This window comes from Asterias rubens, chromosome 22 (assembly GCF_902459465.1).
Source record: "Asterias rubens chromosome 22, eAstRub1.3, whole genome shotgun sequence".
In the NCBI taxonomy this organism is placed as follows: Eukaryota; Metazoa; Echinodermata; class Asteroidea; order Forcipulatida; family Asteriidae; genus Asterias; species Asterias rubens.
In genome coordinates this window covers 10073321-10095060 of record NC_047083.1, presented here as the reverse complement: position 1 = coordinate 10095060, position 21740 = coordinate 10073321, and the positions used below count along the sequence as shown (strand labels likewise).

General features: G+C 38.2%; 1 protein-coding gene across 1 annotated transcript; it reads left to right on the top strand.

Moving 5' to 3' along the window:
• Positions 1-1831: 1831 nt before the first annotated feature.
• On the top strand, positions 1832-20428 carry LOC117305359 (potassium voltage-gated channel subfamily C member 1-like). The gene is made up of 5 exons (XM_033790229.1): positions 1832-2686; positions 4738-5575; positions 12672-13569; positions 18616-18888; positions 20136-20428. The coding sequence occupies exons 2-5, from the start codon at positions 4940-4942 to the stop codon at positions 20222-20224; spliced, it is 1896 nt and encodes a 631-aa protein (XP_033646120.1). The 5' UTR covers positions 1832-2686; positions 4738-4939; the 3' UTR covers positions 20225-20428.
• Positions 20429-21740: the final 1312 nt, after the last annotated feature.

Below are 21740 nucleotides of genomic sequence, written 5' to 3'. Positions count from 1 at the left end.
CACTGCCGAAATTAGGCAAACTACTCACGTATGTGAACGTGAAAGTTAGGGTGAGCGCACTGCCGAAATTAGGCAAACTACTCACGTATGTGAACGTGAAAGTTAGGGTGAGCGCACTGCCGAAATTAGGCAAACTACTCACGTATGTGAACGTGAAAGTTAGGGTGAGCGCACTGCCGAAATTAGGCAAACTACTCACGAATTTGAACGTGAAAGTGCGCGATTGTGTTTTCACAGTTTAAAACAAAACCGGGGACGTTGCTTATTTTTGTTGTCATACTGCCACCATCTTGGTCATGTTCCCTTTGTTTTTTCTTTCTATATTCCCTCGCAACTTCGACAACCATTTGAGCCCAATTTTTCACAGGTTTATTGTTTTATGCATATGTTGAAAATACTGGTCTTTGACAATTACCAAAGTGTCCAGCGCCATATATAAAAACACATACACAGATGATATTGTGTTCTATTGGTTATGAGAAACGATACACCTCTCCCCTTCACAATTAATATTTTGCTTTCACTTTTATGAGAAAAACAATCGGGTAATCATATGTCTGGTCTTTATCCAGTATTATTTATTATTGTCTATTTCTTTTTATTACATACTTATGACAGTTTTACTATTAGGTCATACAGCTCCCTTTGTATGCCATGCCCCCATAGTAAATTAACATGGACCGAAGGGAGTTGACCCAACAGAGGGCGCTATCAGACGACGTTGCAACACACTCATAACCCACGTGGTCATTTTCATCCAATGGCCATTTGGAGATCTTCTCTATGTGTGTGCTCATCACATTCCTTGCTCATTTTGAATAATAAAACAAATGTATTTGTATAGCGCCTTTACAAAAAGATCAAAGCTTTAAAATAAAATTGCTCTCGAAAAATACGAGAACAAAACTTTTTAAAGACGTTTCTTGAAAATGGCAATATAACAGGAGCATTCCTGATATTGATGGGGATGGAGTTCCAGCTATTTCTGTTTGGGACCAGCTATAGAAAAGGATCGATCTTCGAGAGATTTTGAGCCAGAAGGAATACACAAAAGAAGTTTATAAAAAAAGATCGGAGTCCTACTCTGCCTGGTTGAATATGTAATGGTGTTAAACAATTGTAAACTTACAACCCAAACTATTAGCTTAAAACCTTGTTTGGTATTAACGAGTAATGGGGAGCTGTTGATAGTATGAAACATTGTGAGAAATAACTCCCTCTGAAGTAACGTAGTTTTCTAGAAAGAAGTAATTTTCCACGAATTTGATTTAGAGACCTCAGAGTTGAAATTTGAGGTCTCCACATCAAGCAACTGAAAGCTCACAACTTCGTGTGACAAGGGTGTTCTTTCGTTCATTATTGCCTTGCAACTTCGACGACCAATTAAGCCAAATATTAACAGGTTTTTTTTATTTTATGCATGTGTTGAGATACACCAAGTAAGAAGACTGGTCTTTGACACTTACTTACAGTGCAAAGTGTCTTTAATACAACCTATATTGTTATTTACAAAATAAAATTATTATTATTATCATTATTAAACTGAGCGAGTTATAGCTGAACAGAGGGTAATGTTTAAACATTGGAAGATCCCATTGAGCAAAACCCAGGGCCCAATTTCATTGTTATGCAAATTAGGTCGTTACGCGGGCGCGTGGTTCAAAAGACGTAAAGGAGCAACAATGGTGGCGTGTATGCATGGCTGCCCGATTCTTTACTGGATTTGGACCTCGCGTTCTGAATATACTGCTTTGCATTTCCACTTCAAAAACGAACATAATTCTTACCGTTTCTACGTACATTTACACTTTCATTTCGACAACTTACTGGAACTCAGAGAGTGAGATTTTAGAGCTTTTGTATGTGCCTTGCTACCGGCCAGGGGAAGATAATAGTTGTCTAATTTGCAAAGAGCCAAAGAGCCCACGGAATGTACATGGAATGTCACCAGACACAACTGTCAACGCTGGAAAAGCAAAATTTGTGCACCTCGTTGTCGATGTTCTGGTTAGTTTGTGATTTCCATGGAGTTTAATAGCGAAATGTCTTCACAGTTTGGACTATGTTGATATACAAGAAGCTTGTTTGAAAACTCATCTCTTATGGTGAGTTTGCGAATGGCTGAAGTGATAGCTCTGAGTGATAATATTCTTCTACGATAATCGGAACTTTAGGAAATACTGGCCAATGTTCTTTATTCATTGTCGAACATTTGGCTGTTTGCGAACTGATGTTGGTGTGAAAGCTTCAACATTGGCCGACCATTAAGCTGAGTGAGCTGAGCAAAGTTGAACCGCTGCGAATTATTCGTTGCGAATTTTTGACGTCAACATTCGTATCGCATTCGCATTCGCAGGAAGTATGATCCCGGGCTTAAGTGGAAATACACGGCCCAAACTTTGACGAACTTGACAGTGACAAAAGACTGAGAAAGCCGAGGGGACGGACCCTTCAGCAGGCGTATCCAGCGGGGTGGGAACACCACCAGTCAGGGCAGAGCGTCCAGGCCAAACCAGTGGATAGCTTCATTGATCTGGAGATGTTTCAAGATCAAGAATGTGATTAAAGGAAAGAGACTACACAGAATTGTTTGTGCTGACTTTGACTTTGACTTCATCTACATCTACATCTATCCAGCTACTTGTCAAAGCCTCGTGGAAATTCACATAGATCTATGATGTCAAAGGTAATTAAACACCATATTGTTTTGTACATCAACCTCTCCCCCATTACTCGTTACCAAGTAAGGCTTTATGCTGATAATTATTTTGCGTAATTAGTTTCGAGTACCTTTAATCTGTGCATAAAATAAGCAACCTCACCACTCTATTACAGCAATTCCTCCTTGATATTTTCTATAACGAGAGATACAGACACACAAGTCATGGCTAATTGGAACTAATTCTCACGCTCAAACATTTGCTTTTATGACAATCGTAGTACCAGACTCAAGCTGTACCTTTTGACCGATTTGAGTTGGACATTAAAGGCACGGACATTATTGGTAACTACTCAAACTAATTATTAGCATAAAACCTTTCTTGGTGACGAGTAATGGAGAGAGCTGTTTATAGTATAAACAATTGTGAGAAACGGCTCCCTCTGAAGTGATGTAGTTTTCGAGAAAGAAGCAATTTTCCACGAATTTGATTTCGAGACCTTTGATTTAGAATTTTAGGTCTCGAAATCAAGCATCTAAAAGTGCACAACTTCGTGTCACAAGGTTGTATTTTCTTTCATCGAAGACCGATTGAGCTCAAATTTTCACAGGATTGTTATTTTATGCATACATTGAGATACACCAACTGTGGAGGCTAATCTTTGACAATTACCAATAGTGTCCACTGTCTTTAAATTGCTATAAATGGTTTTACCAGATCCGAATGATGACGTCACACACGCACCATAAGATGTATATCACCGTAAACAGACCAGTTCAGAAATGCATACTACCAGTGCCCAGTTTACTGCGCTTACGATCCCCATTCGCCGCTTACCAGTGCCCAATTTCATAGAGCTGCTTAAGCACATAAAGTTGCTAAGCAGATTAACGACTCGCTTACTAGAATAGGGTTACCAGTTAAAATAGAATTCCACATGTTCAACTTAAGACTGGTATCCTGCTTATTGTTGCTTAGTGAAAATCTCTATGCATTGTTTGCTGCTTAAGGAGCTCTATTAAATTGGGCCCCGTAAACGCTGAATTTCTGCTCAAGCTGTGTAAGTGTAGAATGACTAGTAACGTGGAGTACGCACGCGCACAAGACAACAATCCCTTCTATTCCCGTGAAATACACTTGCCGCAAGCACAGAATTGTGCTTCCGTAAGCGCCGATTCCTTGCTTACGGTAAGCAGAGCTGTGCAATTGGGCCCACTACAGAGATAAGACGCTTCGCATTACGTAGCGTCTTATCTCTGTACATGTCGTATGCATTTCTGAAAATTATATTTTACCATAAACAACAAATCAATTGATTTTGACAAGAAACTTCCAAGGAATCATCTTTTTGCTCATCGATTCTGATAGAATTTCCTTTCTCATTTTAGGTCCTTCCCCCATTTCCACCCACCTACATAAACGTGCCCTGTGCGAACTTCTAATTAAAAATACATAATTTCATTTTGTAGACTAATAGACTATGTTGCACATAGAGAGAAACCAAAAAGCCAGTTGTAATTACTCTTAGACTAATTTGCATCACAATTGATTGCCTGTCCTTAGGTCTAAGGCAGAATCAATGCAAAACACCTGGACTTAAGACAGGTGAATTTACACTGCGCATGCGTCTCACTCCCTTTTTGGTCCAACATGTTTTACGCTTACTCATTTTCATGACGACATATTTTCTGTGTGTTTGGAGGAACGACTGGCTGGTAGGAGAGAAATCAAATTGAATTTCAGCGCTACATCGGAAATAAAAATTCACCGAGTTTTCAAGACATTGAATGTTTGAAATCATTTTTAAGGTCAGTGCGATTTTGTAAATAATTTTGTTGCGAGAGAGTGGATTTGAAATGGATCTAAAAAAAATAACAGGCCTTTGGGAAACTTAGCAGAAGATGTGGATGCAGATGGACATCTGGTGTGGTGAGCTGAAGTATTGTTTTCTGTTGACAAAGTGTTGCTATCGAAACGCCTAGCAATACAGCATTGAAAACATGCATTGATTATTAGTAGACATATCTCGGTACAGCTGCAGTTATCTCTCTATTTTGGTTTCATTTTTTTTTTGTAGGTTATGTTTCCTGTTATCATGTTTGAAGTATTCTATGGAATGTTGGTTTTAGTCTGAGTACTGGTTGCCTCAGGATGCTGGAGTGCTAATGATTGCGTGTGCGAGTATAATGATATAACCATATGCTGTTTTTTGCCGATGATGAGGAAAATGTTCATCAAATAAACAGATCTGGTGAAACTACTGGTGTACACAAAGAACCATGCTACCAAGAATGAGTGTTTCTATGGACAGGGTAAAGGAAGAAATAGACGGGGAGGCGGATGGGGTTGAACGATCAGCCAGCGCACATCTACAGTCCCTCCGTGCCGCTCAGACCAAACAAGACAACAAAATCAGAATAAACGTTGGTGGAGTCCGCCATGAGACTTATAAATCTACTCTCCGGAACATCCCAGATACAAGATTAGCTTGGCTCGCCCAGTCAACCTCAACAAACAGTACTGATTATGACCAAGTTAAAGGCGAGTTTTACTTCGACCGGCATCCTCGGATGTTCGATGCCGTCTTGAACTACTACCGCATCGGGAAGCTTCATGCCCCGAGAGACGTCTGCGGCCCGGTGTTCGAAGAAGAACTTCAGTTCTGGGGGATTGATGAGAAGCAGATTGAAGCATGTTGTTGGTCTTACCACACCCAGCACCGAGACGCCCAAGAGACCTTAGCGAAGCTAAATGGACCAAACTTAGAGAATACTGACAGTGAAGACGACGAGGATGTTGCTAAGATATTTGGTATTGAGGAGGTTTATGAAAGGACAAGAACGAGTTGGTATGGAAGGTGGCAACCAAGAATCTGGACGCTGATGGAAGAACCGTATTCATCTCGAGCTGCTAAGGTAAGACGAGTCGAACAATCATATCACTTAACTATATTGTTTGGCGTTTTAAATTTAAAGCCACTGGACACTATTGGTAATCGTCAGAGACTAGTCTTCTCACTTGGTGTATCCCAATAATTGCATAAAATAACCAACCTGTGAAAATTTGTGCTCAATTGGTCGTCGAAGTAGCAAGAGAATAATGAACGGAAAAACCACAGCCTTGTTTTATGCTTTCAGACTCCACGTCTTTTGTTATTTGGGTGAAAATTACCTTTTTTCTAAAAAAAAACATACGTAACTTCAGAGGGAGCCGTTTATGACAATGTTTTTAGTACTATCAAACAGCTCTCCATTGCTCGTTACAAAGTAAGTTTGTATGCTTATAATTGTAATGTCCAGTGCATTTACTATAGTTTGTTTACTTAATCATTTTTGTATTGTTTTTCCTTTCCTTAACAATTTCCATATTATAATAAACAAATTGCACAGGCCTTCGCCTACGTCACAGAAAGTTCCCGCACATTATAATGAGTTATTGTTCCAACACGTATTATAGATAGATAACGTAGTCTTTCATCAACCCCATTACATTGTATAATCCTTACTCAATTGCCACCGGTCTTGAAATAATAAATTATTGGCCGGAAAACGGAAATTGAAAAAGATTCGATATAATTGATTAACTGTTTGCCTTTGTCTTCTACTGAATCACATAACGCGATGTTTTCTTGTTACATGCCGCGACAAATAAATACTTGTTTACTGGGCTTAGCTTACCCAAAAAGACCACACTTCTTCTGCTCTGTTTTAATCTTTTATTTCTTCCCTTCATTTCATTCACTCATTCATTTGTTCTTCTCCATCATTGTGTGAAAACAGGAAATTCCATTTCCCGTTTAAAAACAAAACAAATAACAAGACATCACTATAATACAAGACCTTGAAAAATTAACAAAAATTAGTCTAAAAAGTACATCAAGACATAAAAAAACATCGAAAAGCTGGGGGAAAAACCTGCTGAAATGTATTGCTTTGTAATACTAATAGTGTGTGGACGTGTGTCATTGTTGAACGCCACAGTGACTGATTTCAGAAAATACTGCTTGACAAATTTTTCTGCTAAGCAAATATTAAGTGGGGCACCAATCATAACAATGTAAACTTAATGTACTTCTCGCTGATTTAAGAAAATACTGCTTGACAAATTTCTCTGCTAAGCAAAGATTTAGTGGGACACCAGTCATAATAATGTAAACTTTATGTACTTCTCGCTGATTTAAGAAAATACTACTTGACAAATTTCTCTGCTTAGCAAAGATTTAGTGGGGCACCAGTCACAACAATGTAAACTTAATGTACTTCTCGCTGGATACCTATTTCTTCTAAGCATTCGTTTGATGTACTTAGCATGTTTTTATTAAGACGGGACAAGAGTGAACAAACTTCCCTCTGAATAACTAAATGAATTTATACATCTGTATATCTTCAATGGAACGATCATGAACTGAACTTCTTCATAAATTCCTGACTGTCTGATATTAATAGTTATCAGTGTGAACTTTCAATATCTTTGAAACTATTTCAGTTATGGATGGACTCAGATATATGTCTTGAGTTTAAAACAGTGCAACAATCATGTCATTATAGATTTCATATAAGTCAGTCCATATATCTTAAAGGCACTGGACACTATTGGTTATTACTCAAAATATTTTGTTAGCAAGCAAACTTACTTGGTACTAACAAGCAATAGGGAGCTGTTGATAGTATAAACATTGTGCGAAACGGCTCCCTCTGAAGTAATGTACTCTTTAAGAAAGAGGTAATTTCTCTCCGATAGCACACAAAAAGTGTGTAACAAGGGTGGCTCAAAGTCTGTTGAGTATTCCGCGTCGTGTAGGATTGTTTGACAGCAGCAAGTATAGAATCGAATACTTTCATGTGGTGGGTTCGAATCCTACCAAGCTAATCGCTGATTTCACAATCACTGGAATAGGTATTACCGTCTAGGTACTGAATCACAATTTGTTTGATTTGTGTAATTCATAATCATAGAGGTTAAACCCATATTTGTATGAGAGAGATTGGTTGTTGCAAGCTTCGCATTTAAATCCCATTGTGGGAGTTGGCCGAGTTCCCTTGGTGGGAAGATCATCTAAATAAACAAACAAACAAACAAACACACAAAACAAACAAACATACATACACACACCCCCCAAAAAAAAAATATATATAAAATATATATATATATATACAAATAAACAAACACAAAACAAACAAACAAACAAACAAACAAACAAAACAAACAAACATACATACACACACCCCCCAAAAAACATATATATATATTTTTTTCCTGGATTTCCTCCATACTCTTTTTGGCAAATAATTCAATATGAGAATTTATCAGTACATACAAAGGTAACAACATCAAAAGCGCATACAAGTATACAAAAATCATAAAGATTGCACTAGAAAGGAAGAAAGAAAAGAAACACAGAATTACAGCAAATTTATTCGACCCTGGACAAAAATATATGAGCAGTTTGATGTATCGGACTTCGGGTTTCGATGACGATGAAATGTCGAACGCAGCGGAGAGAAAGACCATCTAGACGCCGTTGTTCAAACAGTTCAGCCGGCGCGGCTGTTTCGTTCCCACGCGCTAGTACCGGCTATTTTTTTTACGGTGTATTCCATTTACATGAATAATTAAGTGTCTCTAACTTCAATAGAGTAGTGTTTACATCATGTAAAACTGGTTCTAGTCCCTTGAAATTAAAAGAAATAAAAAGTATTAGTTGATACTTTATTTGTAACGGCGAATCCCTTTACGTGCATAATTGAGTGTCTCTAACTTCAATGTATAGTGTTTACATCAATTTAATGTAAAACTGTTTCTATTTTTGCGGCGAATTCTTTTACGTGCATCAATATAAGTGTCACCTACTACTGTGTTTACATCAATTTAATGTAAAACTGGTTCTAGTTTCAACATATTAAAAGAACTGAAAATGTTAGTTGGTATTTAATTTATTTGTAACGGCGAATCCCTTTACATACAATGGTTTTTAGTTTTAATATTTAAAGGACCAGAAATGTTTGTTGGTAATAATAATCAAATAATCCAACAATTATGTATCAGAAAGCACACTAATTTGTATTATTTTCTTGCAACTTCATTTACCAGTTGAGTCCAAATTTTCAACGATTTGTTATTTAACGCATGTTGGGATACACCTAATGAAAATACTGGTATTTGACAATTTATTACCAAAGGTGTCCAGTGCCTTTAAGAGACAATACAGCCCCCCTCCTTTTAATTAATCAAATCGTCGCCCGGATTAACATATGGGACGAAATTACATCTGGTTAAAAAAAAGAGGTTTTATTATGTTTACAAAATAATATTTAATTAAAAAACAATCAAGACAGGTGGATTATACTCCTGTTATGACATATTATTTTCCCCTCGATTAGTTTTTGGGAAAACAACTTCTTTGTTACGATGTTTTTACAATCAGCAACAAATGTCGGATTTTGTTATAGCGACAATAAGTCCTTTTCATTGTTTCCTTTTAATCTGTTTATTTATTTCACACTCAACGGCGGAATTAGCGCCAATAACGTGATATAGAAAACCAGAAGAAGTGTTCGTATGATATGTGTTGAATTTGCATCGGGTATAAGGCATAGATGTTTTGGTTTTTACCATACATCTATGTGTGTTTAGCACTGTGTCACATGACTCGGGAAAGTATTATACAGTGCTTAGACGTGGGGTAAAAAAACAGCAATAACGAAGTATATGAATTTTGGTTTTATCCATGCACACCGATGTGCGTTCGCGCTGTATACTTAGTACTTTCCCGAGTTCTGTGAACAATGTCACAGGCATGTTACTCGGGTGGGATTGGAACCCATGACCTTTGCAATTCTAGAGCTGTGTCTTACCAACTAGACCACGAAGATTGCCCGGTAGCTAGAGGCAGTTCGAATCCTATATTTCAGCAGCGGGTACTGTTATGCACACGACTTTTTAAGAAGTGTTCAGTTTGATTGATGTGGGAGGAAACCAAAATAAGAAGAATCACTCACACTATTAGGGGTGGGGAGGGGGGGTGGGGTGCACGCTGAAAACCAAAAATCGAGTGCAAGGCTGAGGTGGAATTCGAACCGGGAGGGAAAGAAACCACGAAGCCAACCTGATTACTTACTTTTATTTTTAAAAACAGTGGACACTATTGGTAATTGTCAAAGACTAGCCTTCACAGTTCGTGTATCTCAACAAATGCATAAAATAACAAACATGTTAAAATTTGAGCTCAATCTGTCGTCGACGTTGCGAGATAATAATGAAAGAAAAATAACCCTTGTCACACGAAGTTGTGTGGGTTTGATGGTTGATTTCGAGACCTCAAGTTCTAAATCTGGAAAATTACTTCTTTCTCGAAAACTATGGCACTTCAGAGGGAGCCGTTTCTCACAATGTTTTATACCATCAACCTCTTCCCATTACTCGTCACCAAGAAAGGTTTTATGCCAATAATTATTTTGAGTAATTACCAATAGTGTTCACTGCCTTTAAACTACGTCACTTCAAAGGGAGCCGTATGTCACATTGTTTACACTATCAACAGCTCTCATATTATAATAGATGTTAAGTTTGCATCGGGGATAAAGAATATTAATTTTGGGTTTTTACCCATACACCGATGTGCGTTAGCACTGTATATTGCTCGTTACCAAGTTGTTAAGCATGCTAAGCATTTTTTTGAGATATAACCAAAAGTTTCCAGTGCCTTTATTATTGTTGTTCAACCCGCAGTTTCGCCATCTTTTGAAGTAATCTCACACGTTTGAAGTTTTGCCAATAATTCCATGGCACCTGTTTACTTTTTTTTTAACAGTGCATATGAGACCAGCTGTGAAGGTTTTCAGAACATCATCCTGTTTTCTCCCAGCAAATATATTTTGAAAATAACCAAATTTTTCACACATTTTGGTTTATTTGCAGAGCTGGGAAACTGTGACATGTAGAGCAGCATTACTTTCTGTATAAACAACCGACCGGAAATTATGCGTTCAAACAAACCATTTTAAATGCCACATGTTTTAAAGATTAATGTTTGAAAATTATAGAAATGTAGGGCCTACTTCAATCTGTTATTTTCACATAAATGACGTCTCCTATATCCCCGGTATCTACACAAACTTGTTGCTTGACGCTTGCTTCAATACACAAATTTCCCTCTTGGTTATCCTCAAGCGGTGCGCGAAAAAAAAAAAAAAAACAGCAATTAACATTAATTTTTATAAGGTGCTTTTTCATCAAGATCAGAAAGCAATAATCAATTAATTATAAGCAAAATACAATAATTTTTAGAAAATAAACTAAGTCCCCTTGAATCTGTAGTCTATCCATGATTTATTTTAATGGAATATAGCCCATACTGATTCATTTTGGCAAGTGGCTAGGTTCCGTTTATGAAAAGAAAAAACTCAATGCAGAGTTGTAATGTTTTTAAACGGACTTGTCTGAAACATGTTTGTCACTGGTCACTGGTTATTGGTAATAACTGAACTGTTTGGTTACGAGCAATGGAGAGCTATTGAAAGTATAAAACATTGTAAGAAACGGCTCTCTCTGAGAGTCTGAAGTAAAACAAATTTGGAAAAAGACGTAATTTCTCACTCAAAATAATAAAAAAACATCAGCTGAAGCTTTTTATTGTGCATTTAATAGGACACAAAGTAAAGCAACAATTGTGGTTTTTCATTATTCTCTAGATGACCAATTGATTCAAATTGGTCGTCGAAGTTGCGAGATAACTATGAAGGGAAAAAAACCTTGTCACACGAAGTTGTGCGGTTTCAGATGCTTGATTTCCAGACTTCAAAATCTAGTTCTGAGGTCTCGAACTCAAATTCGTGGAAAATAACTTCTTTATCGAACACTACGTTACTTCAGAGGGAGCCGTTTCTCACTATGTTTTAAACTATCAACATCTCCCCATTACTCGTTACCAAGATTTTATGCTAATAATTATTTTTAGTAATTATTTATATTGTCCATTGCCTTAAATACATTTAAAATATTGCGCGTGTCAGACAAAATAGCAGTGTCGCCCAATGGTCTGATCGGCTAGGTTTGACATTATGAGTAAATAATCTATGATCCACGTTAGTAGTATACCTTTTGGCGTTATGATTCGATGAACTTATTCAAGAGGAATCAGACGCGAGATTTAAAAACACCTGCCATGACACCCCGACGAGGAAAATAACAAAAAAAACCAAGAGATATGAACTTCAATAGACCTTTATCACGGTGTGGCCATCTTGATTTGACTCCATTCCAACTCATTGTAACCAAACTGAGGCTGGACGAAATAATAGTCTGGTGCCATGCGCAATGAATGTTAGCATTCATTTATACTGTTATTGGAACAGGGAACATGACCAAGATGGTGACAGCGTGATAAAGCTTTATACATCATCATCCTTCGTCTTAAAGTCAGTGGACACTATTGGTAATTACTCAAAATAATTATTAGCATAAAACCTTACTTGGTAACGAGTAATGGGGAGAGGTTGATTATAGTGTAAACCAGACTTCATGTTTTTGAAATGTTTGTTTAAAGGAACATTACAGAATGCTAACACATCAGTTGCTACCCATGTAGACACTTTATGTAATCCACCATACATAAATTGACGAACCTGTAAAAGTTCGAGATCGATTGGTCATCTGGCTCAATAGTGAAAACCGATTAAAATTTGTGCATTGCCAAAATAATAAAATAATAAAACGCTCACTGGGCGATAAACTTCAAATGCGAAGTTAGATTATTTAATTTTCATCAAATATGACATTTCAGACAGAACTACTTCAAGGGATGTTTTCAACTATAATCATCATTAGACCGTGTAAGTTTTATGTAAATCTGATTTTTTTATGATTTTTGTTTCTAACAAATTCTGTAACGTCCCTTTAAATGTTTTGCTTATAAGTCCTACACAATAACCAATAATAGTTTGTATTATATTGTTATAAATCTGTTGTTGAAATAATAATTTTGTTCTCTATTATTTGCATTTTTCTGCACAGCTTTTTGCAGCAATCTCTCTCATATTCGTCGTTCTTTCAATTACAACATTTTGCCTGGAAACTATGGAAGTTTTCCAAATCAGCAAACCGGGCAAACCCGTCGAAACAGCCGAGTTCCTGTTCGTCATCGAAGGTGTTTGTGTTACCTTCTTTACTCTAGAACTTATAGTCCGGCTCATCTTCTGCCCAAGTAGACTCCGGTTCCTGATCTCTGCAGAGAACATCATAGACATCCTAGCTGTCATACCTTTCTATGCGGATCTGGGTAGCCGGATCAGCAGGGTGCTTTTAGACGGCGTTGTGAACGACTTCTTTAATTTCCTACGGATCGTTCGGATTTTCAGGATTTTCAAACTCGCTCGTCACATATCCGGATTGAAGATTTTGGTACATACGGTCAAAGCAAGCGCCAAGGAACTAATGTTGATGATAGTATTTGTGACTCTGACTGTACTGATCTCATCAAGTCTTATTTACTACGCGGAGAAGTGGACTCTATATCCTTCGAATAGCACTTGTGAGGCAGAGAGTGACTTTACGGACATTCCGATTGGATTCTACTGGGCGATTGTGACTATCACCACGGTGGGGTACGGGGACGTTGTTCCTCGCTCGTGGCTCGGGAGGATTATTGCCGGAATGACGGCAGTGATTGGAGTCCTGACCCTGGCCCTACCAATCCCGGTCATCGTCAATAACTTCTCTCTGTATTACACTCATGCACAAGCGAGTCAGAAGCTACCGAAGAAGCGGAAGAGGGCTCTGGTAGGAGCAGCTGACGTCTTGAAGACGCAGGGAAACCAAATGGCGTCTTCTAGCATCAGTGGATACTCAACTCAATCCACTAATGAATATGATACGAACAGCATCAGGAGTGAAGACAGTGCTTTAAGAACCAGTAAGTTTTTAGATCGTTATCTCAGGCCCTTTCCGAAACCACGGCTTCGGCTTTGGGTTCGGCTTCAGGCTCCGTCCCCTCATCTGAAGCTATGAGCGCGTACGACAACCGCAGGGCCAAGCTAGTCTGAGCCGAATCTCGAGCCGAATCTGGAGCCGAAGCCGTGGATTCGAAAAGGGCCTCATACTTTAAAGATTGTACAAAAGCACACAAAGAACTTGACTTAATAATGAATGGGAGACTTTTGAGCGCTAGGTGGCAGCAGACCTACTGGGTAAACTTAGACCTTGTCGCAAACACACATTGTGCAACTCGCTAACTGTTGAATGGGGTGAATTTGCGAAAAGGTATTTGGTTACGTAGATTTGAGCGCCAGAACAATGGATTTACCCGTCTGCTGCCACCAAGCGACAAGTCCCCGAAATGTGTTTATACATTCAACCTCTTTCCGAATCGTGCACTATAGTTCACAAAAACACTTAAGTTTTGTAACCATCTAGACAAGTTGAAAATTTGACAACTCGTAATATTTCAAAAAATGTTTTCCTTGTGCTGAAAACTTCCCGACGTTTCGATCAGCATACTCTGATTGTCTCCATTAGACATTATGTTTTATTTGTATACAAAGCAGCAGAGTCAAGCATTCTCCTGAAGACGATCAGAGCATACTGATCGAAACGATGAGTTGTCAACCACAGGTTGTTTTCAGAAAACATAGGATTCGAACTGCTTCTAGCTACCAGGCAACCTCGGTAGTCCATGGTAAGACACTGCTTTAGAATTGCAAAGGTTCGTGGGTTCGAATCCCACCCGAGTAACAAGCCTGTGATATTTTTTCCACAGGACTCGGGAAAGTACTGAGTATACAGTGCTAACACACACCGGTGTATGGGTAAAAACCAAAATTAATAAGCTGTAGTTTATTTTGATTCCTCACGCCATGCACAGCTTTAAACAATACAAGCCTTTCTCGTATCAAAAGTAGATATAAATTCTGTCTGAGCAGAAGTCAAAGTGTTAAACCGTATGCAGTGGCCTTAAACCTTATGTCACTCCCAAGATAGTCAACACATTATTTCGCGGTTCAAAGACATCAGGCTATTACATTCATTGATCAGTAGCCCCAGGAAACAACAGGGGGAGGTTTGCTGTTGACCTATCGATGTCATGGTGACGCTGTAGGGAATAAACAAGAAAAATTAGACGGTGGGGTCTTAAGATGGATTGGGGTTGGGACTCGTTATGAACTGGCTGAGGATAAAAACACGACTTGGTGATAAAATACTTGGGTGTTGGGGTCGATAGCTATTCTGTGTTTCAATTTTTGTTTTAAGATAATATTTGAGGCATTGCATGGTGAGGTATCATTATATATTTGGTTTGCGGTAACACCAAGTGTGTATCAAGTTTACTTGCCAGGTAGAGTTTGTTCTTTAGAGAATGTCTTGCTATTATATTCTACTACCGCGGAGTAGATTTATCCAATTGTTCGGGAGACTTCTCAGTTCTGAAAAGTACTGTCCTGCACTTTAACTACTACCTGGGTGGAAGGTATAGAAAATTGGCTGTGACTACTGCTTTATTAAGCTTAAAGGATCGTAATTAACTGCACGTCCGCAGAGTCAGTTCTTGAATTGGTCTCAACGTTTTGACTAGCTTGCTCTAGGCATCTTTAGGAGATTGACGGGTATTCATTTTGTTTCCCCTTTACACCGATGTGTGTTAGCACTGTATACTCAGTACTTTCCCGAGTTTTGTGAAGAAAAAAAACGACAGGCATATTTACTCGGGTGGGATTCGAACCCACGACCTTTGTAATTCTAGAGCAGTGTCATATATTGATGGTATCAGGAAAATAATTTATGAATTTTTCCCCCAAATGGTTTTGTTACTTGTGAAAACCCCTAATAATTAAATATTTGGTGGGATGTTGTTGTCTGTGTTGACTTTCCTTTTGATTACAAAAAGAGGTAGGGAAAGAATTAAAATCAGTGGGTTAATGGATAAATAAATTAATTATTGAATTAATAAACAATTAAACAGACAAACAAACAAATGAATAAAAACAAAACTATAACGAAACAAATGAAACTTTTAATATTGGCATATTATGAACGGCTGTCTTTTTTGAAGAAAATAAAATCGTTTATTTTCGATCTTGATTGTCTTTTCCACAAAACAATTTTATTCTATTGGTATTTAAAGTTGTCATCATATTATTTTAAAGACAATGGACACCTTTGGTATTATTGTCAAAAACCAATAGTCTCTCATGGTGTTTCTCAACATAATATGCACAAAATAACAAACCTGTGGAAATTTGAACTCAATTGGTCGTCGAAGTTGCGAGATAACTATGCAATTAAAAACACCCTTGTCACACGAATATGTGTGATTTCAGGTGTTTGAGTTTACCGAGAAATTACTTCTTTCTCAAAAACTACATTGCTTCATCGGGAGCCGTTTCTCACAATGTTTTATACAATCAACAGCTCTCCATTTCTCGTTTCCAAGTAAGTTTTTATGCTAACAATTATTTTGACTTATTACCAATAGTGTACAGGTACAGGTTCATGGCGACCATCAGGAATGCACTGTCTACATAGGTATACGGACAGATTTAATACCCAAACTAAACAGTACAATGATATCGTTTCCACCATATCTGAAAATGGCTTATTTCGAATAGCGAAAGAACCTATGATTCATATAATCGTTATTCTAAGGTCAAGCTAAAATTTTGAAATAATATTATTCCAACATAAAAAACAATCATGAAATTGTCCCCGAGTCTTTGAAGGCCGAACTCCGGGTTCGTTGTCATTGCAGCGCATCGAGCAGTGAAGCCCGGGGGCGGAAACCACACCACCTGCCCGGTCTCTCTGAGCTGCACGGTGCGGTCGGGGTGCCTCTTCCTAGGTGTACGCTACACTGAACACCAATGCATGCATTTCCTAAAACCGGGGTGGCTTGTGTGTGAGGTAATAAGGATATCTTAGCATTCTGTATTGGAAGTATGGATTTGTAGCTATACCTCAATTACCAATGCTGGGTATCTATATAAAAAACAAGCATTAAAGGACAGGTATAATGAAATACTTTAAAGGTACTGGACACATTTTGCTAATGGGATACTTTGAGGCGCTAGGTGGCAGCAAACGTACCAGGTAAAATTGCATTGTTTACCTAGCTCTACGCATGCGCACATTACCGAGAACAATACATTTTACCTGGTAAGTCTGCTGCTACCAAGCGTCCCGAAAGTCTCTTATTGTCAAAAACCAGTATTCTCACTTAAAGTACCAATGCATAACAAACCTGGTAAAATTTGAGCTCAATCGGTCGTCGGAAGTTGCGAAGTTTTTTTTGTAGCACCTTGCACCGGCGCACCGCGGTGCACCCAAGTATAAATCTCTTTTGAGTGTAGTGGTTTCGAAAAGAACCGGTGGTCGGCAAAAACATCCTCCTGAAGACTATCAGAGAATACTGATCGAAACGCTGAGTAACCAGCCACCACTTCTGCTCCAAACCAACACAACTCAAAAAGATATCTACTCGAAGAGTGCTACCGCGAAACTGCCTTGGTAGAAGACAAAAATTACCTTTGTCTATGTCCTTTAAAGGCACTATTGATAATTACACAACATACTTGTATAGTACAAAAGCCTACAAAACGAGCAATGGAGAGCTGTTGATAGTATAAAACATTGTGAGAAACGACTCCCCTCTGAAGTAGCATATTTTTGTAGGTAAAGAGGTAATTTCTCACTCAAAAAATGAAAGACTTCAGCTGAAGTATTTTAATATGGATCTGAAAGCACTTATATTTTTGCAACAAGGGTGTTTTTTCTTCCATTATTCTCTTGCAATTTCGATGACCAATATGAGCCTATTTTCACAGATTTGTTACTAATTATGCAAATGTTGGAATACACCAAGTGAGAATACTGGTCTTTCACAACAATTGACCTTTGTCAATGTGCGGCCATCTTGATTGTCTCACATTCAAACCAATTTAACCGTACTGAGGCTGGAAGGAGAGTTAGTCTGGTTCTTTTTTGTACAATTATTAGTATAAGCATTTATAACTAATGTTGGATACAGGGAACATGACTAAGATGGTGGCAGCATGATACAGGTCTATTACCAAACGTGTCCAGTTCCTTTAATTAAATTTATCACCGCCATAAAACGCTGAACTTGGCAATGGATTAACAATGGTGCGCATTCACATATAAACAAAAGAAGAAAACCTTTCTCACTGTTGATACATCTGACACACCTATAAAATTAATCACCACTTTCAACATTGTTGACCTAAGGTTTAATTAGCGCTCTCTTTTTGTGTAATGTTTCGTTGTCAAACACAGCCAGCCGTGTTGCTTGTTTTTAGGCAGTTCGTTGTTCGTACATTCGCAGTGTGCGTGAATAAGTTGTTTGCGGTATTACCGCGTCTTTTAAACAGCTGTACGGTGTGTTTGCGCTGGGGGCCCCACGAGCCTCCGTCGCTGAGCACAGGTGATGAAAACGTTACCGTAAAATAGTAACTTAAAATTAATGGCGTCTCGTTTGTAACTCATTGAACAGTTAGTACAAACTGCAGCCTCGAAATTAAAGGCACGAGACACTATTGGTAATTGTCAAAGACAAGTATTCTCACTTGGTGTATCTTAACATAATATGCATAATAACAACAATAATTTGTGAACATTTGGACTCAATTGGTCATCAAATTTGCAAGAAAATGGTGAAAGAAAAACACTCTTTATATAATAGATGTTAAATTTGCATCGGGGATAAAGACTATTAAATTTTTTGCTGAACAAATTTGTGTTCTTTCAGATGCCTAACAATACACTTCTGCTGAAGTCTTTTATTATTTGAGTGAGAAATTACCTCTTTCTCCAAAACTACGTACCAGTTATGTTACTTTATGCACAATGTTGTGATACCCCAAGTGGGAATATTGGTCTTTGACAATATGAATTACCAATAATAGTGTCCAGCTTCGTAATGGGTATCTTAATTTTGTTTAAATCATTACAGTTTCCGGAGCCGTTACGTCAAATGGTAGCGTGAGAATGCCGTCTTCAGCCGTGGGTGAAAAGACGCAGATCTCGGTATACTTTACCGACGAAGTGATGGAGAGCCCGACGAGGTCTCGGTCTCCTTTATCCCCGAGTCAAGGAGGACTAGGGAAGTTATCTCCGTCACAACAGCGGAGAATTGGAAAGAGGGCGAGTCTTATGCCAACTGGACATGCAGGGGTTGGAAGGAGGGAAAGCTTTGCGCCAAATGGTGCCGCAAACAGGCAAAATGGTGAGAATACTTGTTTGTAAAAGACGTCAGACACACAAGGCCTGACGGCAACTTCAAGGTGTGGGCTACAAACTATAATTTCTTTCCAGTGCCCATTGCCACCTACTCCTGGAGCTGAAACAGGGTTACCCCCTTGAGCACTAACTTACCAACTTGATATAAAAGTGTCTTGCTTATAACCCAATCACACCGAACTTGTCATCACTATAGTAACGTTCTAAAAATGTAGTCTTGGTGCAAGACGTTGTTGTTCACACTATCACTCAACTATCGCGATCCCCCGCTCGCTCCCTCCTTGCCGCGATAGTTGAGTGATAGTTTGAATAACAACGTCTTGCATCAAGACTACACTTATTCAGAACATAGTGAGAACGAGTTCGGTGTGATGGGGGGGGGGGGGCGTATATGACACAAGTTTCACGACCGGGACTCAACTCTGCTGATCAGAAACACCACAGCTTGAGTCCAGTGTGCTAACCACTTAGCCACAACACCATGCCAAGACCGGGACTTGAACCCACACTCTGCTGATCAGAAACACCAGAGCTTGAGTCCAGTGTGCTAAACCACTCACAGCCACAACACACAATGACAAGACTGGGACTCGAACCCACACTCTGCTGATCAGAAACACCAGAGCTTGAGTCCAGTGTGCCAAACCACTTAGCCACAACGCACCATGCCAAGACCGGGACTCGAACCCACACTCTGCTGATCAGAAACACCAGAGTTTGAGTCCGGTGCTCGTCCGTAACACGCTACGAATACTGAATTTTGTTCTGAAATGTGACCCTTTTTTGCCCTGAATGTTCCTGTGTTGAAAAGGCATGTATAAACCTCCCTTAAAGGAACTGGAAACCTTTGTAATTTCCAAAGACCAGTCTTCTCGTTAAGGTGTATCTCAACATATTCATAAAATAACAAACCTGTGAAAGTTTGGGTTCAATTGGTCATTATTACAACGTCCCTCGTATCAACAGCTCTCCGCTCGTAATAAAAACCAAGTCAGTTTTATACTAACAACTATTTTGTGAGTGTCCAGTGCCTTTATATTTACAGTGACAAAGGAAAGTCATCACAAAGATAGTACAAAATAAATGTATACAACATGTGGTAACTTGTTTCTTTATAAAAAAATAAGACCTTGTTCGTTGTTCTGGTGAAAAATTATTGATTTTGTTGTCAAGAGGCTCTTCACCACAGTTTGTTGTCTCCTAAGATATTAATGATATTTTATTGTTTGACAGGGCGCAGTCGATCATTAGTCGCAGGGGCGTTGCGTCCACCTCCCCGTAGACGATCCCTTCTACCCTCTATGACGGAAGTGGATGTGTGACGTCACTGGTTACTTGGAAACGGACACCATAGCAGCTGCATGTTGGTTGACATTGTGTGTGTTTGCTGTCCTTCCTTCACGCCTACGTTTACCGCTTTTTATTTGTAGTACTTGGAAATAGATTCTTTGTAAGAGAAAGGACATGGCGTTCGTGTAGAAGCTTTGTCTGATCAAAATATTACCAGAGCCCAATTTCATAGAGCTGCTAACCACAAAAATTGGCTTAGCATGAAATTTTTTCCTTGTTAAAAACAGGATTCCAACCATTAATTTCCACGTGATTTTCAGGATAAGCAAACAATAGCTGAATACCAGTAACAAGCATTCGAATGGAAATCTGGTTGGTAATCTTGTTTTTATCAAGGAAGAAATTTCATGCTAAGCAATTTTTTGTACTTAGCAGCTCTTTGAAAATGGGCCCAGGGCACAATTTCCAAAGATGCTTAAGCAGAAAGTAGTGCTTAAAGGCGCAATGGAGACCTCCATAAAGGCACTGAACACATTTATGCCCAAAACAACAAACCTGAAAAAAATTGAACTCAATATTGGTCGTTGAAGTTGCGAGAGAATAATTGAAGAAAAAACCACCATTGTCGCACAAGTTGTGTGCTTTCAGATCAGTTGATTTCTAGACCTCAGCTGAGGTCTTAAATTTCACGTCATTTCACGTCTATAACGCGCAGCGCACAACTCTCAGCCAATGATAGCTTAGACTGGTCCCCTGCCGATATCTGCAAGAGACAGGCATTGGTCTAACATGCCCAATGATGTCATTGTATAATACGCATTGACGTAGTAGGTTTCCAGTGCTATAATTGGGTGTGTTTGCATTTACACGAGCGTTTCGTCACACAACACACCTTTTACATTCGCGTTAAAAATGATATTATTACATTCTTACGAGCAGTGTTATTACAAAACATGTAAATATTTCTACCAAAATCTCTGGAGTATATTTCTTAGTATTTACAAGTAATACAGTGATTATTCTAAAGATCTTAAGTCAAGATTTAGCTGCAATTGCACATTTTCTGTAATAGTGACAATTTTGTTATTATTCAAAATTAATTGGTGTATAAATCGTAGGATGCATGACTACTGATATTCCCCTATTTCAAATAATAACAATTTGTGTTTAATAAACTAATCTCAATAATTAATAAGCTTTTAACATGTACACACAAAACCTAAAGTGTACATTGTAAATGACGCAATATAAAAAATATTTTATAATAAGTTACCTTATTTATTTATTAATCATTTTATTTACGTTTTGTTCTACTTTTTAAACGAAGTACATCATAATATTCTGCCTTTTTTTATTTTGTGAACTGTACTCTAGGTAGTTATTATAATTACTAACACTCAATAATTACAAACTAATATAGTGCCATTTAGAACATATTTCAGACCATAAAGAAAGTATTTAGCATTTGTTATCACCAGAATGATGCATTATAAATAAGCATAATGTTTGTACAATAATTGTTTTGCTACTTTTGTCTTGTTTGATGGC